Below are 26,144 nucleotides of genomic sequence, written 5' to 3'. Positions count from 1 at the left end.
AATTACAATGTGAAGATGATATAGCTACTGTCTCTCAGTGGTTCAAAAACAACTAGAAATGAATCTAAAATATTTTTAAATGAATTGTGGGCTATTATTATTGTAGCCCCATCAGGTGCCAGTCTATGCTCCAGAGACACTGGTACAGTTTCAATTTTTGATATCAAATATGTAATTAAAAAAAAAAAAGCGTTATTCTTGTAGCTATTGTGTGTGTCTTTTATTGTGTTGTTAGTCTTATTGGACCTTGAGTCTGAAATAGACTACTTGATAAATCATTAACCAGTTCAAGAAAAGAAAAGAAAAGAAGAAGAGAAGAGAAGAGAAGAGAAGAGAAGAGAAGAGAAGAGAAGAGAAGAGAAGAGAAAGCAGTTATTTCTGTCCCTGAACAGACAGTGAGTTCACATTTCCGAGGGGTCCGTGAAGGCAGCGGGGGACTGCCACTCAGTCAGAGACCCATGCCCACGTCTCCGCCGCGTCTCCACCAGGGGGCGCAGGCCGGGGGAGGCTCAACCCAGACCCTCCACTCCGCCGCGGCTCTCGCACCATGAGCTGCTGCTGAATCTGTCCGGGGACAGACCAGGGAAGATGGCGGCCACTGACCATTCCCGGTCCGAAGCAGCGAAGCAGCGTCGGCAGGATCAGCTGCAGCGATGGCTGGGCTCGGAGACCGACCGGACGGGCCCGGAGGCCCGGGAGACCTCGGGCGGTTCCGGGACTCGGAGGACAAAAGTCCGGTTCGCCCAAGGAGCGGTGTTTATGGCCGCCTGCTCCGCCGGAGACCGGGAGGAGGTGGCGGCGCTGCTCCGGCAGGGAGCTGACATCAACCACGCCAACATAGACGGACTGACAGCGCTGCACCAGGTAAAAGTTGAGCCGGTTGTAACTGTGAATAACTGTGTGTGAGTATCGACGAGCTAACGTAACGTAACGTAACGTCTCCGAGTCTAACCGTGGAGTCGGAGCTAACTGGTCCGGTAACGACCCTCCTCGGAGTCAGAGGGTGAATACCGCCGCTAAACTTGATCCACACATCCCGCTGCTTTTAGCGAAGCCTCCTCTGTAGCTCACACTGACTAACTTTACCACAGCAGCAGCGTCGGTGTGTCGGTGTCGGTGAGTGTCGGCGGCCTGCGGGGACAGAGAGTCGGCTAGCAGCCTGGGAGGAGGAGGAGGAGGAGGAGGCTGGGTCGCTCTCTGAGTTAGAGGCTGCTCATGTCGCTGCGAGCCGGGCAGGGGACCACGGCGAGCAGAGACGGTACAAACAGCCTGTGGGATCCTCTTTAGCCATTAATAGGCACTGACTGGCCTGGCTGAGACAGACAGACAGACAGACCCCTCGGTGAAATAAATACTGGGTCATTGAATTCAGGGAGGTTTTTATCATCTGATCAACAGGTTTTTTTTTTCTTCTTTTTTTATGTGTGTTTCCCTCAAGGAGAAACCCAGAGAGGGAGTCTGTTGATTAAAAACAGGGCCATCTCAGTCAGAAAGAGTGTGGTTTAGGATTCAGTTTTTTAATTGCAGTTCATGTCCCAAATAGGCTGCACTGGCTCCTCCAGAGCGTGCAGCTCCCTCCCTCCCTCCCTCCCCTTCACTTCAGTCATAACACAGTGCTGCAGTCTGGACAACATCACTGTCACACCAGCCCTAGGTGATGCAGTATTTCCTCTGCTTTTATGATACTGCCTGTCATAAACACATTGCTGCCTCTTCACACACAGTGAACTCACAGTTGGGTGGATTTACCTCTGATATCTAAGCGTGACTTGTCAACAGAGGAGATGTTGTGCTTTTTAATTATCTGGCCTGCTGGAGCCCAGTGGTGGTGGTTTTTTTTGTTTTTTTTCGAGCGGGGGCCTGTGTGCTTCACTGTGATGTCATTCCCAGAGATGATTGGTGTTTTTCCTCCTAATTTAAGACAATTGTATGTGTTTGAGAAGCCTCTGCTTTCCCATGACGGGCTCACGTGACTGAGTGAGTGATCACGCTCCTGCCTGGATGTTCAGCGAATGTGTCTCTTGGTCGATCCACATGTTGGACGCTCACCCAGTGTGGTCCCTCTCCTCCCCTCCATCCCTTCCTCCCCCTGTTGCTTGTGGGTTGCCAGGCAACCAGAATTAAATATAGGCCCACACTCTCCAAACTTTCCATCCTCTGCATCCAAAGCCTTTCTGTCTTCTCCACGACTCTTTCTCACTCATTTGCCCCCCCCCCCTCTTCCTCCTCCTCCTCCTCTTCATTCTCCTCCTCCTCTCTCTGTCTCTCTTTCTCTCTCTCTCTCTCTCCTTCCCTTTGCCAATTCCCCATGGAGGGGACTTTGGGGATTTCGGATGAAGAAATGGAAAACATTCCTCAAACAGCACAAGCTGCTGTTGTCAAAGGCCATTTCCACAACGAGTCATTTGATGGCCCAGTGAAGGAGTCTGCTGGGAGCCTGTGTGTGCACCCTCCTAATGCACAGGGTGTGAAAAAAATGCCCTCTGTTCATTCATTCGGCTCGGAGCACCCACTTGTTTCAGAGGGTTTCCCCTCTGCTGAGAGTGAAGCCTGCCTTTGATTTGCCACGGTCTGGCTTCGGAGCGTACTACGAGCCTCAGCTCAGGGTCCTACTACACTGCTTGTGTTTTTGTTTATTCCGCTTTACTCCCTGACTAATTATCTCATATTATGAGGGAGGGAGGGGACTTGTGTGGCAGCTTTGTGATTAGTTGATTTAGCCCAAAAGCAAAGCCTCTTAGGTGGCTTAAGACGGGCCTGATGGACAGGGCTGTGTGTGTGTGTGGTGCCGCCACTTGTTGCTGTGACGTCCCGCAGAGCCACTGTGATGTGATGAATGACTGGAAAGAGACTGTTGCGTTTGGGAGCGCAGTCAGTCACCTGAGCAGGTGTCATCAGATCAGCTGATAGAGAAGAAATCCAACAAAGAAACATTTTTCCTTGTTTAGATAGGCAGATGAACGAGGAAATGCTTGTGCGAAAGCAGCGAATGATACATGAAGGCTTTATTTAATTTTCCAAGTAAACAATAAACTGAAGTATTTGTGCCTGCTCTTCGCTCGGCCCAGTATAGGTTTAAGGTTTTTTTTTTCTTTATTCAACAGTAAAAGGATAAATAAGTGACAATAACCAATATTTCTGTTGTTGATTCTCAGTCAGGCTGATTTATTTTATCGTTTTTCAAGTCTGTTCTCTTCTCCATCTCTTCTCATGTTATGCGAGCGCTGTAGAGATGGCATTACCTGTCAGTCAGGATGAATTGTAATGAGTTTGTGGATTTTTTTTTTTTAATCTGATGCTCCCAACAGATCAAGATGTCACTTTGTTGTATAACCACACGCCTGCAAAATAAATTATACTGCCATGTCTCTGCTGTAATGGATCTTTTAGGAATTGGTAAATATTAAGGTGAACACAGTAAACAGTGATGGTGCTCAACATCAGCATTCAGCGTTGTCATCGTGAGCATGGTGCATTGTAGCTTTAGCATGTAGCTCCCTCCAAGCACAGTTGTGTTGGAGTACAGCCTCACAAAGCCACTAGCATGAACTGGAGAGTCCTGTTAGAAGATGAGCAACAGTTTTTGTAATTGTTTAGGTCATTTAACAAGCAAAAAGGGGCTGATAATTTACACTTATGTTTACGTTTACTCATTTGGCAGAGACACTTTTATCCAAAGAGACCGACAATGAGAGACGGCACTAAAGTTTCAGTGAAGCAGGAGCAGGCCTTGACGTAAGCACCATGTGCTAAATCTGTTCAATAGGTTGAAGTGCACGAAGAAGTTTAAGATGTTTATCAATGGTGTATAGTCCAAGGTTTTCTCTTTCAGGCTTCACAGTCGTGAGGATATGCCACTTCTTTATACAACAAAACAAGCATGTGAAGTCACAGTACATTCACCACAACTATTTTTAAAAGCAAAAAAAAAAAAAAAAACACAAAACAGTTTCACAGGGTGGGCTAGCCTGTGACACAGATAGAGAATCAGTGATATTTTGTGTTATTCTTTGCAGAGACTCTCACAGCTCTCCACATTCATGTTGCTTTTTATCAGATTCAGAGGGAGTTGTTGTTGCACACTGTAAAAAAAAAAAGAAAAAAGAGTCATTTGTGTAAATAAAAACAGGTGATAAAAAAACTGCTACTGTTGCATGGTTATTAACTTACAAAACTTTTTTTGCTCCCAATTGACTAATTAATAAGTTGTTTAGATTTTAATGTGAGACCAGTGCAGAGCCCAGACAGCAGCTGAACTTAAAGCAGCCTATCATAGCGTCGCACCATAAGGTTCTCATGGGATTCGTCTTGGGACTTTGGGATCTTTGCTCGACGAGCCTCAGGAAAAGCAGCTAAATGGATTCGCTGTTCACTTGCACCATGAAATGACTGTTTTGGAAAGTACTTGAGGGCTTTCAGCAGCCCACTTAACAGAAAGTCATTATGACAAGTAGACACAGTAGTCATTGTTTTAGGCCCGGTGCGTCAGTTGAATCCGATAGATTTTGGAAGTGTCTTTGACTTTCACAACAAACCAGAAGAGGTCGAGACCTTCTCCGCTGCGCTGAACGCTCGCTGGGCTGATTGACGTGTGCAGTCTGGTTTCCTTCTCTTAATAATAATGCTTGTGGCAGGGATTCTTAGAGTAAACAGTAAACAGTCAACACTTGTGCAGCAATCCATCATGTGGCCGTGTGTCCTCTGGCAGGCCTGCATCGATGAAAACGCTGAGATGGTGCAGTTTCTGGTGGAGAGCGGGAGTGACGTCAACAGAGGGGACAACGAGGGCTGGACTCCTCTGCACGCTGCGGCGTCCTGCGGCTTCATCCAGATCGCTAAGTGAGTGTTGATCGTCACCATATCGACGACATGGCACCATCATCCATCACTGGTGAACACTGTATAGACATGAACAGGACGTTTGACAATGATCTCAGTTTATTCATGTCAAACCAGTAGGGGTGTGCCAAAAAATCATCGATTCACATAGGAATCGCAATTCTCATTTAATACGATTCAGAATCGATATAAAATGTCCAAAAATCGATTTTAAAAATAAAAAAATGAAACAAATCTGCTGGCTGTCAGCCTCCATTTCCTTAGAATTTAAAAGGCAGCATGTTTAATTTAACTGCACTATTTTTTTTTTATAAAGAGGCACTTTTAATTTTGTTACTTGAGCAATATGTGATATTGCTTTTATGCAACAGTTTCAACAATTCCATCTAAGCATGGATAAATGTTTAAAACTCAATAAATGTGAAAAAGACACTTTAGTCATTCTGTCTTGCAAAGCAGACTGGAGGAGATCATGAGGACCCTTTGCACACCGATAGACTGAAGCAGAAATCATTATGAATCAAATCGTTTTGAATCGAAAATCCATTTTGAATCGAATTGTAGCCCACCCCTACAAACCAGTTCCTTGTTGATCCGTTGCAGTCTAACCTGAGCTTTTGTTTTTGAAGATACCTGATAGAGCACAGCGCCCACGTCGGGGCGGTCAACAGTGAAGGAGAGCTGCCTCTGGACGTGGCCACAGAGGACGCCATGGAGAGACTTCTCAAAGCTGAAATCAAGAAACAAGGTGTGGAACCGCCGTGTTTACGTTTCTACAACAAGTTGACCGTGCATGTGATCTCCATGACGATCTCAATTACATGATAAGTGTAATAATACATGACATGGTATCATCACATTAACACTAGGAGGAGAATCTGACACCAGTGAAAACTGCACCATCAGGATTGAAACACACAGATATTAATTAGAAGCATAAGTGCTGTGATGAATTGTCAGTCATTCTTGCCAAACGGTTGCTGGTTCCTGCTTCTCAGATGTGAGGATCTGCTGCTTTTTTTTTTTTTTCCTGTTTTATGTCATTGTAAACTGAATATCTTTGGGTGGTCCAAGGCATTTGCACACGTCACATTTGGCGTTATGGCGTTGTCATGAGAATTCCCAAGAATTTCCAATCGATAGTTCGAATGACCAACCCTCCAAGACAAGATACAATGACTGTTTTTATGGTACTACAACTTGGAGCTGGGTGTTGTTGTTTTATTCCCAAGAAGAAGTTTACACAGTCTTTCTTTTTCATTTAAATTATGTCACGAGCTGTAGAAGCAATAAAACAGATTGTACTTGAAATATCAGATCATAATATTGTAAATGCCAGGAGCTTGCTGATGCATAGTATAATGTGCAGAAGATAAGGTGCCTTTATGGTCTTTACTGTATCTGCCCATGTGGTGTAAATGACACCGCAGTGGCATCAGCTATGTATGTTTGTTCAAATTAGAATCATGTAGGAAATCCTCCCTAAAATCTGTTTCCTAGATGAACAGACCCAGAACTTTCATTGCATTTTTGTTTCTTTTTTTTACAACTAGTGGTCACATTTAGACCAGAGCATATTCTGAATAACTGAAAATAGGTCAAGAAATCAGGACGGAGTCACAGTCGTGTCCTCCACAGCACTGAAGTGGCCTAAGGCTGCAGGTTTGTTCCGATCTAAATGCAACTGGGACTTTTTTTCTATTTCTTGTCCGTACACAAAGACTGAACAGTTGTGTTGACAGCCGCTTGATAGACTTAAAAGGGACATATTATGCAAAACTCGCTTTTTCATTGCTTAAGTATGTGTATTTGCGTATCCAGAGTTCCTCCTCACCCCTTAAACGTAAGTTTTGACAACTACGTCAACATTTTGTAAACTGCCATAGTCAGAAAATGTGTCTCTTAACAAGCCGTTTTAATTTCACCCGGCTCATTACATCACAAGCCGGGTGATTTGAATATTCCAGCCCTCGCTCCCATGGTTACCTCAACTACCAGAGCGAAGATTTTAAACCGACCATTTAGAGCAGGGCTGTGAAACTGGTGTGTAGAGAACCCAGCTGTGCCCAATCTTTTTGTTTTTCTGACCAAAGCATGTTACTAACATTACTTTTAGACATCAAGGTACCATGTCAAGAAGCAGAAATGAGCAGAATATGTCCCCTTTAACTGATGGAGGGAGGAGGGGGCTCTCAGTTTTCAAAGCTCACTTGCCACTGTGTGTCCATGTGTGTGTGCGTCACAGCGATTGACGTGGACAAAGCCCGTAAGGAGGAAGAGAGGATCATGCTCCAGGATGCCACGGCCGTGTTCGCAGGAAGTGGCACTCTCACACCTCACCCAAACACCAAGGCAACCGCTCTCCATGTTGCCGCCGCAAAAGGCTACATCGAAGTCCTGAAGTGAGCATCCGTCTCCACACACACACACACACACACACACACACACACACACACACACACACACACACACACACACACACACACACACACACACACACACACACACACATACACACAACAGCAATGACAGCTTGTTAGCTTTTTGTCTTATTTTGGTGCCACACCAAGTCAAACATCTTTTATTCATAGTCTTCTTCATCGTCTCCCTTTACATAACCTGAGATTCCATCTGCATTTTATTTTTTTTTACTCTATTTCTGTAATTTCAGTGAGCTATTACTTTTGCTTTTCTTTTTCTCTTTCTTCTTTTTTTAGGCATCTGGAGGTTTTGTTCCAACAATATTTCATTGTAAATGCACAATGACAAATAAATCTCTCTCCTCCCCCTCCCCCTCACCCCGTTCAGGGTGCTGTTGCAGTGCGGGGTGGACGTGGACAGCACGGACACGGACGGCTGGACGCCCCTGCACGCAGCCGCTCACTGGGGGCAGGAGGAGGTGTGCAGCCTGCTCGCCGACAACATGTGCGACATGGGCGCCGTCAACAACGTGGTGAGCGGGAGACAAACAACCTGAACCAATCCTCTGCTTTTCTGTGCTGCTTTTTTCTGCTTTCTGAAGCCTTTGATCGCACCGTGACTGATCGTAACGCTGCGAATGTCCTTGTAGGGCCAAACACCTCTAGATGTTGCAGATGAGAAGCTGGTGGACGCTCTGGAGGAGCTACAGAAGAAACAGAACGCCGTGAGTCCACCTTTCCGCACAGGCTCCGCGGCTATCTGACTCGGGTTATTTAAACCTGATATGATTGATAGTGTTACAGCGGCGAATGTTCTCTGTGTTTATGTGTGTTTATATTCCTCTTCAGTTACGCAGCGAGAAAGAGAAACAGACTCCTGTTATTGAGACAAGCCCGCCGATCTCCATGGTACCAGTCCGCGCGCGCAGGTCAGTGCCAGTGCGTTGGTGTGTGGGTGGGTGGGTGGGTGTGTGTATGTGGGCACACGCTACGCTGTTCCTCAGTTGAATCCCAGTCATCTCCCAGTACCAGTTGTCTGCATGCAGGTTTGATGTTGTTAACAGTGGACCACGTTACCTCTGTCCATCGACCTGGTTATATCCAGCTCTCAGTAACACTGTGTCCCAGTTCAATGCTAAATATTAACTGTACATACAACAGAAAGAAATCTAGTATATGCTTACTAAAACAAAAACATCCACACATGCTAGAATTTAACATGGTGTCAGTGCACATTTTTGTCTCAAGATAATAGATGAAAAAATAAGATTTAACACTGAACTATGTATTAATATTTTTGTTTGTTTATGGTTAGAATAACAACACAACTATGCCCATTTTTACTAATTCAGCAAATAAAATATCTGAGATCTGACTTTTTTTTTTTAAATAAGAAATTAATCAAATAAAATAGATAAAACGCCAAGCAGTTGTGCTCATAGATTTGCAACATTAGTTACAATGATCTAATACACCCAGAGATGTGATAGTTACAGCATAAAGAGCTGATGCATGTCCCCTCCATGCAAGCATGTACTATCTAAATATTTCACACTAGAAATGTATCATTATAAAGCTAAACTATTCACTGTGCACCATACTCCTGTGATGGAACATACATTTCTATCATTATTATACATCCAAACTGTATACAGTTGGTATGTAGTGTGGAACTGGGACACAGTAACTGTTTGCTATTTGTGTGTGTGCTGTGCTGCTATTCTCTCCCTTTGATTTGCATCTTCACATAAAGAGGAGACGCACCGTAAGACAAGTGAGTTGGAAAAACACACTGGTTAAAGTTACATGTAGCATGTAGCCCTGTAAAAGACGATTTAGTGATGAGACAGCAGTTCTACACATGTCACCACAGAATGTGACCCCCCCCCCCCCCTTCCCTCCCACCGTCCCACCCACGGCCGTGTCGATTGGTGCATGCTCGCTCTAATTGGCTGCACATGGAATGATTGCCCTCACTGATCAGCTCCCTGCATGCCACCTGTTGTTCCACCCCACCTTGGCCCCGCCCCTGCAGGACTTCTATCTCTCGTATGAGCAGTAAGGAGAAGATCTGCCTCCACGAGAGGGAGAAGCACCCACCCCCTGCCCTGCAGAGCAGCCCGGCCGAGGACGAGGAGGAGGAAGGTCAGACAGGACAGGGCCAGACCCAGAGCCAGGCCAAGGCCTCCAGCAGCTCCAGCTCGGAGGAGGAGAGCGAATCTGAGAGTGACGCCGAGTCAGGTGAGAGGAAGCTTCCTTTTGTTTTTTTTGCTGCTCGTCTGTATCTAATGTTTTATCACAACTGATTAATCTCAGGCCTTTGCCCTTCTTGCAGAGAAAGCAAAAAACCGAGAGATCATAAATAACTTGAACAACAAACGCAACACCACCAGCGTGCTTCCTACCTCCATGTCAACGGGTACTGCTGCAAGCCAAGTGAAAAAGGTCATATATAGAGATATTATAGAATCAGTTTCAAAGGTCTGGTTTTTTTTTAGTATTAAATAACAGAGATGGTGACTTTCATTGTCTGTGTAGCAGGAACCAAGCAAACCCACGACCACCGAGGCGGCCCCCGGCTCCTGGAGGACGTCTCTGAGGAAGGCCGGCAGCTCGGTGACTCTGGGCTCTGCCGGGCTGTCTGACCCCAGCCAAGACCCCAGCAGACCCCCAGAGTCCGGCCTGGGCATGACCCGCTCCGCCTCCAGCCCCCGCCTCAGCTCCGACGCCGACACCCGGGTACGCACCGCAGGCGCCCCCGCATGATTCAGACAAGTCACACACCCATGAAACGGCAGCTATTATTTTATACAAACCAGCATGACGTGCCAACCTAGGCCTCTTTTGCAGCTTGTAATTCACCGAGTCACATGAATAACCGATTAAACTGCTCTCGCCCCCTCGTCGCCAGGAGCCGAGGCTCGCCAGGGTACCGCCCATTCCGACACGGAGGCTCTTCAGTATTCCCGACAGCAGCCCTGACAACTCCAACAGGTGGGCCGGCGCTCCGATCTGCTTTCTGCACTTGTGAAACCAGAATCTGTTTTTTTCTGAGTCACCGCATATGTGCCCCTGTCACCCCGTCTGTCTCCCTCAGTTGGCTAAGCCGTAGCTCCTCTTACACCCGGCGCCTTCATAGTCAAACAGGGAATGATCTCACTAGCTCCACACCCTATTTGCTTCACAGGTCAGTCATGCTGCTCACTGCCCCGTCTTGTGTTGGTTTGCTCCGCTGTTTGCGTGTGATTTGTTTCTGCAACGTCACCGCACATTTCATTCCCCCCTCAGCTGTGAATCCTAATTGTGTGTGTGTGTATGTGTATGTTTATATATGTGTGGCTGTGAAAGATGCCTTTGTGTTTCCAATGGGTTTCGTCTGGTTTCCAGCTCATCTTATGGAAAGAGACTGGATGACCCCACCGTGACCTCAGCTAGCACAGGAACAAGCTCTGCAGGACTCAGCCGCCTTAACAGTGTCTTGTCACAGAGGTATTTAAACTTTTTTTTTTTTTTTGTGTATGTCAATTTGTCTGGGACCTTTTCCTCCCTCAATTATCTGAAAGATCTGATATCCAGCTCTTATCTGTCTCCCTCAAAGACTTCCTCAGGAACAGACAGAAAAGAAGGATCAGTCTGCCGTCACCACCTCCAACTCTCAGAGCACGACCACGGGCGAACAGGAGACCAAGCAGAGGCGCAAGTGGGTCTCCGCCGTCCTCTCGTGTGCTATTGCAGAACTGATGAGACTCTGCTTTTGTAGTTTAAAAAAGTTTGATTTTGTGATCCGTGCAGATCCTACCTTACGCCGGTACGGGATGAAGAGGCAGAGGCCCAGAGGAAGGCTCGCTCCAGACATGCACGGCAGTCCCGCCGCTCCACTCAGGTACACACGTCGCCACCTGACCACGAGAAGGAAGAGGACTAACTTCTTGTAACTAGTCTGTCAGTCTGGCACACAACATGTTGTTGTCTCTCTCTTCCTCTCAAGGGGGTGACGCTAACAGATCTGCAGGAAGCGGAGAAGACGATGAAAACCATGAAGGCCGATAATAAAGGAAGAGAAAAGGAGGAAGAGAAGGAGAAAGAGAAGGAAACAAAACCGAAGAAGGGAGAGGAGGGGGTGAGAGCCGTATTTCAGAGTTATAGCCCTGGGTTGGCTGCACTTATATAACGTCATGTGACATCACATAGCGGGGGATGCTGTGTTTACAGGAAGTGAGCTGGAGGTCTCGTATTGCCAGCCTGCAGAAGTCGGACCTGCTGGGCCTCACGCAGCCTGCCGGTACTCCGCGGCCTCAGGCTTCTGACAGGAGAGGTATCGTATCAACACCGAGCGCTTCGCCCCGCTCCTGACAAAATATAGAACCCGACTTTGTTGAAATATTTGATTTCGGTGCTCAACGACTTGCTTCCTTGGCTCCGTTCCAGATGTGGAGGCCGGCACAGGGGAGAGCGAGACTGAGCGATGGGCCAGGGAGCGCAGGGAGAGGAGACAAGCTCGGGCCAGAAGGAAGGCGCAGAGGACCGGGGAGGTACGTCCTAAACTTTTTGGAAACTCTATGAAAGAAAAAAAAACAAAAAAAAAACAAGAAGAAACAAAAGCAGTGATGTGAGATTTAAATCAACATGTTTCACCTGCAGAGTGATGATAATGATCCCAGTGAGGAAGAGTTCTCAGGCAGTGGGCTGGATCCACAGGTGTGTGTGTGTGTGTGTGTGTGTACATATATGTAGTCACTGTGGACTGTAACCTCGGACACCGGCTATAACTTGTTTGTCTTTTCTGTTTACAGACAGACAGACACTTGAGTACCAGGTATGAATCCATTCTTCGACCTGTTTGATTTTCCATCTTTCCTCCTTCTGTCAGCACAGTCTCTGTGATAGCAGTATCTCTGACCTCTGCTCTCCTCCTCCTCCTCCTCCTCCTCCTCCTCCTCCTCCTCCTCCTCCTCCTCCTCCTCTCAGGTCGGGTTCATCCTGTAACGACTACACCCAGGGAGGGGGAGATTCTGATTTCAAGAAGGTTGGCAAACAGGGCTGATGTCGACATCGCACAATTAGTTTCTCTTATTTGTCCTGGTTATTTACTGCTGTGTGTGTGTGTTTGTGTCTGGCAGATGTTCGAGGACGTCTCCAGAGAAAACAGCCAGCTTCAGTCTCAGCTGCAGGACACTCAGAGGATGGTCAGTCAGACTAGGTTGGACCTGGAAAAGGCCACACAGGTGATGATGCAGACACACAAAGCTGTCATTGAAACCGTACTGGTAATCTATGAGCTCCGTCATTGTTTGCCATGTGTTTTTCTCATAGACCCTGTTTTTATGTTGCGTTCAGGTGGTGATTATTTTGTCAGGCTATCCACACAAATCACACCTGTTTATTTCAAATATATGTATTTGTATATATGTGTGTGTGTGTGTGTATATATATATATATATATTTATTTATTTATTTTTAGACACAAATATGAAATTGCGTGGTTTCAAATAAATCCACATTAACTTTTTAATGAAGTAGTTCAACCTTTCTTTTAAAATGAATCCATTTAATATGTGTCCATGCTCTCATACAGGTGCCTGTGTTTTTCCATCAGGCCCTGTTTTGTGCACACACAGTGGTTATAAATGAGGCGTCTGGTGTGGCCAGAAGCTGTTGGTAGCTCACATTAGCAAATGGCTGCAAACCTTTCTGATATTACTGAACCAGGTCACATACTCAATGACTTGTCTCCACTTGAGTTCCAGTTAGGCCACATTAAAGCAGGTCATTCAAAGAATTCAGGTTTTTTTTTTTAAAGAAATGACACCAAACGTCAGCAGGAGATCATTCATAGAATTATACAGCATTGTATTTATTTGTATCATCTTGGGAGTTACTGTCCCTTATTAATACCCATAATAACTCCACAATGCAGCATGTAAAATGGTGTACAACAACCAATGGTCCATAACTGAGAGCTAATTACCATACCATACCTTGTACAGGCAAGGGATAAAGGCCAATTTAGACCGATGGTTGTGACCTGAGATGTGTAATTTTTCAGTGACTGGCGTCATATGCAGTCTTTTTATTTTGTTTCCTTTATTTAGTTTGCTTAATGTCTATAAAGCTGCTGATTTGAGAGGCTAAAGTGAGACCATGTTACCTTTGCAAGAAGAAATATACCTCTTTTTTTCTGTAAATGAAAAGATATTTAGTTAGCACCAAAACACACCCGGTTCAGTTCAGTATTCTCTGTGATTTTGTCACTAGTCTTAACTTGGCCTGGTATGACCAAAAACAGTGGTTAATGTGAGCAAACCAATAATGCAATGTAACAGGTGATTTGTTATCTTTATGACAACTTGTGATACTGTGTTTTACGTTTTGTATTTTGGGATTGGGTTGGGATTATGGTTGCTTTATCCACATCACAGGTTCATAGTGTCCTTTGTATACATGCCTTGTAGTGATAATTGAACATACTGCTGATAATAATACTGTTGTTTTGTGTCCAACAGAGACAGGAGCGCTTCACTGACTGTTCTGCCCTGCTGGATCTGGAGAGAAAGGTAACTCCTCTCTGCTGACGATGTGACCATGCTGGGTTTTTTTTTTTGTAGCTTCATCTGCCTCACAACTGCCACCACTGCTGTTTGTTGACACTCTCTCCTCTGTCCTCCCCACTCCACTTTCTCACCTGTTTTCACTCAACTTTTGTGCATTTTCCTCCTCCTCCTCCTCCTCCTCCTCATTTCCATCACTTCCTGTCTGCCCCCCCCCCACCCTCCCTCCCTCACGTTTCCCTGGCATCAGGACCGGAGGATGTTGGAGCGGCGAATGGCAGAGCTGGAAGAGGAGCTGAAGGTGAGGAGATACTCAGAACGGATGTGATCATTGCCTCACACACTTTGCATGCTCCTGCTTGATTAGCTTGGCTTTAGCTTGTGCGGTTCAGCAGAGTGGCGGAGGCACACACAGTACAGAGCTGTTTTACAGGCTGTTCTCTCCAATGTTACGTCTCATAGCTTCATTTGGTTGTTGTCAAATTAATAGCCGATGTTTGTTTCACTTGTCCAACAGCCCAACTGTGTTTTCATAGTCACAGTGACTCATTTTGTAAATGCTCTTGACTTTACTGTCGAACCAGGATGATAAAGTAAAAACTGTAGGCAGTTTTTCTTTTAAAGGAAGTTCTTGCAGAGTTTTAAATAAAAAGATTGACACCACTCGCATATCTGAACAGTAGATACAAAGCGGGAGGATGAAAGTAACCAGCTTGTGCCTTCAGCTTCATATTTAGAGTGGTATCAATCTTATAGTCTACTTCTCGGCAACAAAAAGGAAATGTCAAACTGCTTGTAAACATTTTTAAAAGGCTCTGACTTTAAGGATGCAAAAAAGTCATCATACTTAGTTTAACAAAGATTTATTTTTAATAAAATGCCCTTGTTTTAAATGCGCTTATTGTGAGTTCTCTGCCACCAGATGTTTCCTCAGTCGCTCTTCCAGTCAGCCAAACTGAAACCCACAGATGAGTCAAACATGACTTGTTTGCATTGCACTTGTCCTACTTAATGACTGAGCACATGTAGCACATAACAGGACCTGATTATTAGTTCAGCTGCTATTATTAAGATTCTTTAGGCTCTGGAGGAGCAACATGGTGAACAAATGACGCCATGGCCTGTGAGCTCTGTATGTTGACACAAATATGTGGATGGAGTAGCTCTGGTTATGACGGTTTGGCAGTAAGAGATCGTTGTCCTTGTAGATAAGGTAATAAAATGTCTTTCCCTTTACTGTATTTAATACAATATAGTTATTGGCTCTGACTCACTCTTTTTTATATACTATTAACTCAACTCTGATGTATTAATATCAATGAGTCTGAGTCTTTTTTTAAATGGTCTTTTTTAGAGCAGACACTTTGCCATGTGATAGAAGAGGCACAAGTGTAATTGATAACATCTAAGTGCAGATACTTTGTATTGAGCTTGCTGGGTCAAGTAAAGTGATCCTTTTTTTTTTTTTTAAATATACCATTAACAGTTTTGTTTTCCTGCCACGAGTCAAAGTGTGGAAAAGGCCTGTTTTTTAAAAGCAATACAGCTGCACTGAAATGAAATGTGGTCGTCTATTTTGATGTATTGTAATGTGAGTTTAATTTGTACCACCAGGTTCTGGTTGACCTGAAAGCAGACAACCAGCGTCTTAAAGATGAAAATGGAGCACTGATCCGTGTCATCAGCAAACTCTCCAAATAGACGTGGCGAGAGAGAAAGAGAGAGAAAGAGACACACACACACACACACACACACACACATACATGAAGAACAGGGATCTCCCCCCTTTCCTCTCCATCCATCCCTTCCTCCCTCCCTCCCTCCCTCCATCCCTCCATCCATCCATCCCTCCCTCCCTCCCTCCACACATTCCTCTCAGTGCCAAAGAGCGAGAGGGGGGGAGAGGAGCAGCAGAACGTCCTCCGTTAACATGAGCACCACAGCTTGACTTGGATTGTGATGCCTCTCTGTGAACAGCTGGAGTGGCTTTTGTGTGCCTTTTTTTTTAATGGCCGTCAGTCACAGGACGACCGTGGGCGTGAGGGCCCGTGGCTTCGGTCAGAGGCTCCAACAGTAGCAGCGCGAGGACTTGACGAAAAGCCAAAATGCCCACAGCTGGCGCAACACACCAGAACACGACATCTACAGCGACTGTGCATCAGGGGAACTCGAACGTGCACACACATTCCTATGCGTGCATCACACACTTCCTCAATGCACATTCCACTGAGCGCACAAGGCAGCTTGGGCCTTAAAGCTCCCACTTAGTATTTATTTTTTTTTGTGAACACACTCACGTCACACCACACATACACTCTCACGAATTTACCCCACTCACAGTCCAAATCGAATGTGTTGCCAAGCAGTAAAAGGGTTTTGGATGTATTTGTTTTTCAAACTCGGCTCTGAAACACATTTCAGGCTCCGTCTTCACCTTCAGTAACGTCCTGACGACACAGGAAAGTCCATGAAGCTCTGTTGGGTTGTTTTGTTTCCACGTGCAAGTGTTTGAACCCACCTACCTCTCCACCTATGCACTTCCCCACATACATTTTTTTTTATTTTTTTGTGACCACAGACACACTCCATGCTCTTAAAAAAAAAAATGACCACAGAACCAGGTCAGTCGACCGCAGCACTTTACTCTCTGCAAAGCAATAAAATAAAAGCTCTGTGAGGCTTTGCCCGTCCTCCAGACAGACAACCTTACTTTTCAGAGCAGCGCCTTCTCACTGAATAAGTGGAGGGAGAAGGTACCCATAGCTGAAGGTCAAAGGTCATTGCACAATTATATTAATAAAAAAAAGAATTGCTGTTCTGTCAAAGCCTATAATGCTATGAATTGTTTTAATTATTACCATTGGTAAAGATATTATTTTCATAGTTTTTCATTGTCTGTTCCCTTCTTCCAAGGGAGCATGGTTCTGTATATTACATGTGTATAAATATTAGTCTTGAAAAAAATACCCTTTTGAAGTAAAATTCCATGTAGCCTTTCATCACATGTTGGTTTTTCTAATATATTAAATGGATGTCTGCACCCTAATAAAAAAAAAGTGTGTTTGTAGCAACTGCCTGGTTATTATAAACAGTGTTGAGGGCATTTTGTCAAGATCATTCACAAAGTTATTGAAGCATATATCAGATCATTAGATGCTTTCTAACATGGTACCCACCCTCACCACTGTGCCTTGGGTTCCCGGCCTCTTGGCTATGTGCTGTGACTGATGGAGTCATCAGACTCTCTCTTGTGTGATCTCTGGTCACCTGGTTGTATGTTTTTTTTTTTTTTTTTGTCGTGCCTCATCCACACTGTGCTTGTTATCAGCTCTGTGTACACTGTCAGTTGCTGTTCTCTGGTAGCCAGATGTCCTCCATCACAAGGGAGGGGGAAAAAAAGAGGAAGAGAACAGCTGCAACGAGCTGCGATGCTCACACACCATGAGCCTAACAGAGGAAACAGAGCAACACAGATGTATTTACAGTATGTTTGGACTGTAACATTAATCTACTGCTTCTGCTCCCAGGTGTCCCATGACGCTGTATCATAAGTGCTTTGACTGACATGATAAAAACCAGTGTCACCACCACATGTGCAGGGTGAGGGATCAGGAGGCGTCAGTGTAGCTGTAGGGACACTGTCGTCTTTTGTGCTCCCGTCCATTTCCACTAAAGTGAAGTTAACGCCAGTCAACCATCTGTTTGTCTCATCTCTCAGCAAAGAGATGGACCACTGTCCTGCAGGGTAGAAGTACTGACAACAAGCTGAGCTCCTAATAAGGAAGGGCAGGCTGGCCGAGGCACTCTCTCTGTAAATATCCCTCAGGTCTGAGAAAGACAGAGGAAGGGAGCTGGGGAGGAAGAGGGAAGCGGATGGATTGCAGCCTTATATGGACAAAGCACTGCTTTTCCCAGGGTTTGTGGCTCTGACCCCCTGGCACCATGCCAGACGACACACAAACGGCTCCTCAGCACCACCAAGAGGTCCAGCTCATGTAGTGCAGCACAAGTGAAAAGTGTCTTCTCCATAAGTTTTTTTTTTTTCTGAATACTTTTGACCACTCTTTGTCCAGAAAGAATTGCAATTCATGAGAAATAATGCGAACACCAAAACAAACCTCACAACAATATTGTTACTTTGTGGAAATGTGATTGTTAATATGCACAAAAACTGAATTGGTAACAGACAGTGACAGTCTTTAGCTGATACTTCTATGCCTACAGAATAACATGCATCTTTAAGTGGGTTCTCCTTTGATGTCATTGATTGCATTGCCATGAAGTTGGGAAACACACATGAAGCAGAAGAAAACAGATGGTCAATATTAAACCTGCACAGGCCTAAATTTATCATGACTTTTAGTCTAGCACAAAACACTGAATCCTACAATTCACATAATGGTACAAAATAATGTTTGTCCTTCATCTTTCAAACTCCACTCTTTCATATTGTATCACAGCTTTTCAGGCCAACATAGAAATCTAATTTATAAACACAGAAGACAAGAAGACAATATAAAGATGATTTAGAGGCTGATTCGTCTTTTAAACAGCTACAATGTGGCAAAGCTGTGAACAAGTAAACCGGCACATGAGCACATGAACACTGGTTGGTCGAGACCCGAGACCATCTAGGTTGAGATTGTCTGTATGTTGGGGTTGCACCTTCTCTTTAACCAAGCTTTGGTTTTGTCTCATTGTTGAATAAACTGCTCTTCTTGGGTATTTTTACACTTTTAATTTATGACGTCTGTGCATATATGGCAGGAAATGAGGTGCAGTAAAGGTCCACACACAGGGCTTTTAGAGGAATGTTCTGTACTGAAATAAAAATGTTGCAGGTCATGGTTGTACGGCTGCATTTTTAACTTGTACTCATGGCCTCTATAAGGAGATGGAGAGCCCTGGCTGCAGCCCCATTTATAGTAAAAATCATACGACATTAGTTTATTTCAAGAGCACTTTTTAAAAGGACAGGTTACAGAGTTTAGGAGCAAACTAAAAATAGAAGCAAACAGCGAATGTGTATGTAAAAAAAACTAATGACAAAAGAAATATCAGTCAGAAATACTTTCCGGTCGTGACTGTCTCAGATAGATTTGTTGGTGAGGTTTAACAAGGCCTAATATCCCCCTCAAAAAGAAGAAAAAGCCAGGAAAGAGAGGGAATTAATCGAGTGGCTGGTGAGCAGAGGAGAGATGACATGATTTAGTTTGGAGAGAGTGACGTGATACTTCTTGGAAAAGATAGGATGAAAATGTAAACACTCTTACTGTGACCTGAGGGGTATTTTTACGGCCTCAGCCCAGTGCTCCCGGTGTTTTAATTGTGAATCTGTAAGCATGCAGTGGCAGCCATGTTGGCCTGCAACAACACTCCACGGTTTAATCCGTCCTAACCCAAATTTGGAAAAATTCACATTAAAAAATGTTGACACTCTGCAGGATCGGTGAAAAAATTATTATAATGCCTTTATTTTACATGGCAATTCATTTTAAAATCATAGCCAACGCATTGCGACCACCAACACTGGTCTGGTCTTCATCAGGGCTTTCTCACACACCTGCACACATCAGGGCTAGCTCACACAGCTGCACACAATCACTGTAATGAAGGAGGCTCCTGTGTGAAAGCACCTGAGGACTATCAACAACAGGACCCAGCAGCACTTCCACCTTTTTGGATTTCATGTTAAAAAACTTTGTTCTTAAAGCTGGAGTTGACCGTTGATCATATAAAATGTGATAATTCAAATCTAATGAGCATGTGTGGTGTCCTATACTTGATTCAATGTATAGACTCTACCGCCTTCCCATTGAATCCATGCCATGTTTTTCAGCAGACCAGGAACCAAGCCCAGGTTTTCTGTGCAGCGCAAAGCTGAAGGCCTCCTCCTCCTCCTCCTCCTCCTCCTCCTACTCCTGTAGTACTCGAACAACTTGGATCCAGTTTGTCAGCAACGTTTGAGTTCTTTGACTTTTTAAATATGAACTTTAAAAGGAGTGAGAGCACATGAGCTGTTTTTTCACAGGCTGAACGGTGAAGAGCGACCGCTTTGGGAGCCTCTTCCAACTTTTCGTTCACTTTGGGTTTTCCAGCATTCCTCTCTTTGTTGCAGAAACAGATGCTGCTTCCTGTTCATGTGAGATGTGAAATGTACCCAAAAATGTGTGTGTAGAGGGAATTATGCTGGATGTTTATGCAGACCTGCAACAGTTCGGTCTGACTTTCAGGAGTTGGGTTAGTTCAGTCACTGCGATTGTGTATTTAAGTTTGTGACAATGAATGCCTTCAAATATGATATCATCGTCACGTTTGATTTTATTTTCAGACCTGGAAAGAGTCTCAGGAAGTCGGCTTGTGACATGAAAGTGTCAAAGTACACAAACTACAAATAGCTTTTACTAGCAGGGACATGTGAAAGTGTGTGTGCCCGTGTGTTTTTCCCTGGTGAAACCTTTCAAAGAAAACTCCAGTGTTTCTCAGCAGTGCATTGATGAGTCATAGTCACAAATAAAACATGCAACTGACCATAATCTCAGTGAAGGAGTACAATGGTGCAAATAGGAAAATGGTGTCAAATTCTAAATGTTTTCACCCCCTACAATGAGAAATTGTTCATTCAGTGGAAGACACCTGGGACCCTCTGATCAACCCCCCCGACTGTACTGGAAACGACTTCACTTCTTGGTTCGATTGAAGGTTTCTGTGCAGAAAATCCCCTCCTCTCATGATGTCCCGTGATCCAGACCCTTACATCTTCACCACCGACACTCTGCCCACTGACCTCCGCTACCTGCCTCCGCTGGCCAATGGGCTGCTGGGCTGGAGGGTGTACAACAACATCATGCACATGGGTGGCGTGTACAACGGAGAGGGTGGACGCTGTCACCGAGCAGACGTTCCCTGTCCTCTGGCAGTTAAAATGGAGATGGACCAACCTGCCCAACATGCCTACAGTCTGAACACACACACAGGTGACTCACCAAACCCTATGTTACTAATGAAATCCCTTCTTTGCTGCTAACTGTCTCGTCTTCTTTCTCATCCAGGCATTTTCACACACACTCTGAGCTCAGCCAGTGTAACAGCAACTCAGTCCCTGTATTCACATCGATACTACCCCAACCTGATGGTGATGGAGGTTTTGTTGGTGCGGCAGGCGACATCAGAGGAGCCAGTTACTGTAAAACTGGTCAATTCGTTCACACCGCAGAGCAAAGACATTGCTTTTGAGCCCGGTCCTGAATACAAAGGAGCGAGGTACAGTTAACACAACATGTAAAAAGAAAACAAAAAAAAAACATTGCAACGTGTCTTATACAGTATGTGATCTACTTCCTCTCTTCCTCAGACACATCCAAGGACAGACGTCCAGTGCTGAGTTCCCCGGTGGCACCTGTCCCACAGTGCACCTCCTCTGGACCGCCATACCTGAAACTCTGACGATGCCTCCAGACCAGAGCCAAGGGCGCTGGGGCTTCATCCTGGTTGTGGCCGACAGTTTAGAGTCTGCTGAGGCCAGTTTTGACCAGGGTCTAAATCTGATGGCGAGCGGCAACCTGCGTCCGTCTCACGAGAAGGCCTGGAAAGAGCTGTGGCTTCAGAGCAAGTTGGAGGTGTCGGGGTCCGAGACCCTCCTCAAGGCTCTGATCGGCTGCATGTTCTACCTCCTCAGCGCCTTCCCCTCCATACATGACACCTCCAGCTCCTTTGGTGGAGTCAGTCCAGGTGGGCTGTCAAATGGCGGGGATGGCCAGGACTACTGGGGCCACGTCTTCTGGGACCAGGTAAGGCCGGTGGAAACTGATGCTTAGTCTTTTATTTATGGTCTTTTTTTGGGGGGTTGTTTGATTATTGATTCACACAGTGGCAATACCTTTCCCATGACAGGACATCTGGATGTATCCTGGGATCGCCCTTTTCTACCCCAAGTTAGCTCGATCTGTGCTGGAGTACAGGGTTCGGACTGTAGAAGGTGCGAGGGACAACGCCCAAAAGCAGGGCTTCAAGGTATCATGATCACAAATCTGCTTCCTTGGCTGACACTCACTGTGAATATAGGCGTGTGTGTGTGTGTGTGTCCTACATTTTACTAACCACAATGAATCTGTGTCTGAGCTCTTCTGAAGAAACAATGCTATCTTTGCAGGGAATAAAGTTTCCGTGGGAGAGTGCTGTGTCAGGGAGGGAGGTGTGTCCAGAGGACATTTATGGACAACAAGAGATTCACATCAATGGAGATGTGACCCTGGCCTTCCAACACTACCTCTACCTGACTGAGGTAAAGGCTGCTCCTTTGTCCCCATTATTGTGTTGTCTCCCGCTGTGTGAGGGTGTTAATGAGCTCTTTGTTGCAGGACCTGTCCATGTTCAGAGAGGGACAGGGCAGCGAGGTGATATATGGCGTGGCTGATTACTGGGTTTCTAGAGCAACATGGAGCCCTGTGGACGAGAAATATCACCTCTTGGGTAAAAACCATTATCAGAAAGACAGTAGTGACACTCAGGACCGTTGTATAGGGGAGAAAGGTGATGATAATTCTAGGGGTCCAGCGCCCAGTGGGGCCCACAAAAAACCCCAGTAGTCTAATCTTTGTATGACTGAATTATTCTGCATAAGACCCTGACTAATACTCATGCTGCATTAGCGTCAAAACAAAGTAGGTTAAATAAAAAATGATAATACATAGTCTAAGAAAAAAAACTGGAAAAGTTAGGGGGTAGGGGCCCACTTTAGTATTCTTTAAGGGGGCCCAGAATTCCTAGCAACAGCCCTGGTGACATTGAATTTATTTGGCCTGATGTTATCACGTTGAAGGCAAAATAAAAGACATGTGTCTCATCTACTCGTGGGAAAACTCACAAGGTCTACAGAGAACTGGAATTTGACTCTGTGTTTATAATAAAACACCATTTTTATTCAATTTACTTTATTTTATTGCTAAATTGTATTTTTCTTCTTTTTATTGATTAACTGATATTTGTCTATACTTTAGATCGATAAAAGATGACATTACTGTATAATATGTAAGAAAACATTTTATACATTTGTATAAAAATATTTACAACATTTAACTTTTTTGCCATTTAGGTGTCATGCCACCTGATGAATATTATTATAATGTCAACAACTCTGTCTACACAAACACAGTGGCCAAGTTCAGGTACTATTTGAATATTTCCCTACGGTGCATATTGACTTGTGGATACCAATAATACACACAGTTTCTCATTTGTCAGTCTCCAGTTTGCCGTAGAGTTGGCCAACCTCCTCCAACATCCCGCACCAAAGGAATGGAAGGATGTGGGCGAACAAATCAAGATCCCCTTTGACCAAGAATCTCAGTACCATCCTGAGTTTGATGGCTACGTGAAAGGTGATTTTTTTTCCTCCTTTTGTTGGCACTAACAAAGATCAAGTTGTTGTGACATGATGTGTCTGACTGTCTTTTGGACCTCTGACAGGTCACCCAGTGAAACAAGCAGACACGGTGATGTTGGGCTATCCTCTTGGACTGGAAATGACTCCAGAGATCAGAAGAAATGATCTGGAGGCGTATGAACCAGTAACAGACCCCTATGGTCCAGCAATGACATGGGTAAGACACAACACAGGATGTATATGAGGAGCACAAAACTGATCTGATTGACTGACTGAAATTTCACTGTTAACTTGAAAATCTACTTAAAGTATAGTAACTTTTAAACAAACAAATTTCAGTCCTTTTTAACCTTTATCTAGTTCAGTACATTGAATCATTCTTCTGTACAGTAGCTTACTGAAGTTATTTTGCCAGTAGACAATCACTGGCATTTGTAGTAGTCTTGCCTAAAAGTAAACAAACTGGTTCTGCTGGCTCAGCTTGTCTATCTTTGATGTAGTGTATCTGATTATTGTTATTGTCACTGGAAAGTGGAAGTGGTTTAGTCCATTACAAAACATTTTACCTTATCTTGACTTGTAAAGTAAATTATTATCGCCTAAATGTAGTAAAACAACAGCATTTCTAAAATGTAGAGTGTCCGTATACAGTGTCACTTTGCAAGTAGTATGTTTTATACTGTCTCTGCTGCTTTTAACTGAATTTATATGTCTTGTGTTCTTAACTGAATTTATTGTATGTAAAGTGTCTTTGAGCTTCTGGAAAAGCGCTTATAAATAAAATGTATTATTATTATTATTATTATTATTAGTGGAGATGCCTGTTTTTGCTGTTACTTCCTCATCAGTTAGTGTATGTGACCTTTTACATCTCTCCACTGTCAGGGTATGTTTGCAATCGGCTGGCTGGAGCTGGGAGAGGCTGAGAAGGCTCAACGTTTACTTGAGAAGTGCTTCAGCAACATCCAGGGCCCGTTCCAGGTACCGCTCTGACTCTCACAGCCATGTTAAGCCTCTTTACCGAATATTCAGTCAAAGTGCAATTACTTGACTCCATAGGTATGGAGTGAATCATCAGACGGCACTGGTGCAGTCAACTTTCTCACAGGCATGGGAGGATTCCTGCAAGCTGTGCTGTTTGGTTACACTGGTTTCAGGTCAGTCATCAATCTGTCAATGCACCGTGCACAATGAAAAAACATCTCAGTATGCACAGAGCACTTAAGCACTGAAACAAAGTCTGACAATGACTACTTTTCATTTATATTTTTGTAGAGTTCATAAGGACTGCCTGGGCTTTTCCCCACTTCTGCCCACTGACATTTCTGAGCTCTGCATCCGAGGTGTGAACTACATGGGCAGTCAGTTGGACTGGCTGCTGAGGACAGATGAAGTCTGTCTCATACTGAGGGAACAGGAGAGCAGAGTAGGCGACGCCAAGCCCTACGATCTACAGGTTGTCCTGAAAGCATCAGGGACGAAAATCCCTCTGACGCCAGGTAAAACTCAAGCTAAGACATGCAGTTTCTCAAAACATTTATCCTTGCAGTAATATACATTAATAATGTAGAACAGTGCACTTGACTTAGTTCATCTAGATTGGAGCATAATGACGAGAAAAAACAACTGAGGATGCATGTCCAGAGATGTAAATGTATTTTTCAGTTAATTACCGTGTCTCACAATGTCTACTATTTGTTATAATGATGACATTGATGCACTGACAGATTATTATGAATTTGCTCATACTGTATACATCTATATTTTCAGGGCAGCCAGTAACTTTTCATCGAGAGCCAGGATACTTGTGCAAAGTGACTTCAGAATCAGCACCTTCCTGCTGGCCTTTCTGAAACAGGAGCCTCGAACCTGCCACAAATTCAATTTATGCATTTACATACCGTATTGTATTCACCAACATTCACCAATCATGGATAATATACACAAAATCCAATAAAAATGATTTCATAACTACAAGCACACAGAGCAGGATCACATGAGATTTACAAAATGTAAATCAGTTGTTTATTTTGATTTAATAAGAAGAAAAAGAGAACATTTTTTTGTGTTGTGGGGCAGTGGAGTTGAAAATGTAGCACCTGCCCCTTTGTTTAGTTGCAAAAATTTCCACACAAATGTCTTGAATATAAATTACAATTAGAACATTTTCCTAATGAGCTCAGTTATGTCATATGACAGAACTATGAATCATATGTTATATTGTAAATGAAATATTTTCAAATAAAATTCCCCCCTTTGTTTCCATCTTTGGTTTTTTTTTTTTTTTTTTTTTCTATTTAAACAATATCATAGTGGTTCTGAGACTTCAAGGCACAGTAAAAAAAAAAAAAAAAAAAAAAAGTGGACAAAACCTAGACAAACTGAAAACTACATTTACCAGTGTGATAATGCTGGCACAATACAGTATCTTTAATCCTTCTTTGTCTGTGTCTGGTTTAACAGCATTTTTTCTAATGACCACTGTGTTGTTTTTTTCGGATCTACCTTGTGTTTAACACGTATACGTGTTAAACACAAGGTAGATCCGAAAAAGTTTCTCAAATTACCTTTGTGAGCTTGGACCACCCATGTATTACATTATCTTAGTATACAGGTCTTATAATAGAACCATGGGACCACCACAGCCTTTACTGTGTTACTGATGTCTTCAAACAGCTTGTAGCTTTGCCTTTTTGGAGAAAGACAACAACAGCCCTAACCTGAGATAGATATGGGACAAAAGGCAAAACCCGACCGGCACACTAAAGTCACATAATAAAATAATAATACCATAATTTGGCTTCAAGAGTTTCTTGAAATATACTAGGGGGGGTCGTGACAGTGTTGCAGAGAAAACAGCGGATGTAAGTCTCACACATACTAACAACTTCTTTTTACAGTCATATGATACTAACACAACATACATGATGCAGGTAGCTCTGAGTCAGATCA

At 44.1% G+C, this 26,144-nt stretch overlaps 2 protein-coding genes across 8 annotated transcripts; both read left to right on the top strand.

The window, feature by feature from the left end:
* The first annotated feature begins 555 nt into the window (after positions 1 to 555).
* Positions 556 to 15,541, top strand: LOC310987829 (protein phosphatase 1 regulatory subunit 12A). 7 transcript variants are annotated; one of them, XM_083974277.1, is made up of 25 exons: positions 556 to 864; positions 4,709 to 4,839; positions 5,469 to 5,587; positions 7,085 to 7,241; positions 7,648 to 7,792; positions 7,910 to 7,984; positions 8,109 to 8,188; positions 9,319 to 9,500; positions 9,595 to 9,704; positions 9,798 to 9,998; positions 10,171 to 10,253; positions 10,357 to 10,446; positions 10,647 to 10,748; positions 10,858 to 10,959; positions 11,052 to 11,142; positions 11,248 to 11,379; positions 11,472 to 11,574; positions 11,688 to 11,791; positions 11,901 to 11,957; positions 12,053 to 12,075; positions 12,228 to 12,285; positions 12,380 to 12,484; positions 13,763 to 13,813; positions 14,058 to 14,108; positions 15,422 to 15,541. In XM_083974277.1, exons 1-25 carry the CDS (start codon positions 589 to 591, stop codon positions 15,506 to 15,508), a joined length of 2,715 nt encoding a protein of 904 aa, XP_083830403.1. In that variant the 5' UTR covers positions 556 to 588; the 3' UTR covers positions 15,509 to 15,541. The 7 variants fall into 7 exon arrangements, with proteins under 7 accessions (XP_083830403.1, XP_083830402.1, XP_083830400.1 ...); XM_083974276.1 differs by having other exon boundaries at positions 9,295 to 9,500; positions 9,801 to 9,998; XM_083974274.1 differs by having other exon boundaries at positions 9,295 to 9,500.
* A 4,186-nt stretch (positions 15,542 to 19,727) lies between these two features.
* Positions 19,728 to 25,332, top strand: pgghg (protein-glucosylgalactosylhydroxylysine glucosidase). Its single transcript, XM_083973124.1, has 14 exons — positions 19,728 to 19,949; positions 20,434 to 20,784; positions 20,860 to 21,070; positions 21,162 to 21,597; positions 21,701 to 21,820; positions 21,960 to 22,091; positions 22,168 to 22,279; positions 22,902 to 22,974; positions 23,051 to 23,187; positions 23,276 to 23,409; positions 24,078 to 24,173; positions 24,252 to 24,349; positions 24,468 to 24,691; positions 24,963 to 25,332. The coding sequence occupies exons 2-14, from the start codon at positions 20,538 to 20,540 to the stop codon at positions 25,043 to 25,045; spliced, it is 2,103 nt and encodes a 700-aa protein (XP_083829250.1). The 5' UTR covers positions 19,728 to 19,949; positions 20,434 to 20,537; the 3' UTR covers positions 25,046 to 25,332.
* The last annotated feature ends 812 nt before the right edge of the window (positions 25,333 to 26,144 follow it).

The sequence above is a fragment of the Trachurus trachurus genome (assembly GCF_905171665.1).
Source record: "Trachurus trachurus genome assembly, chromosome: 6".
NCBI classification, from domain to species: Eukaryota; Metazoa; Chordata; class Actinopteri; order Carangiformes; family Carangidae; genus Trachurus; species Trachurus trachurus.
This window is presented reverse-complemented; position numbering and strand designations above follow the sequence as displayed.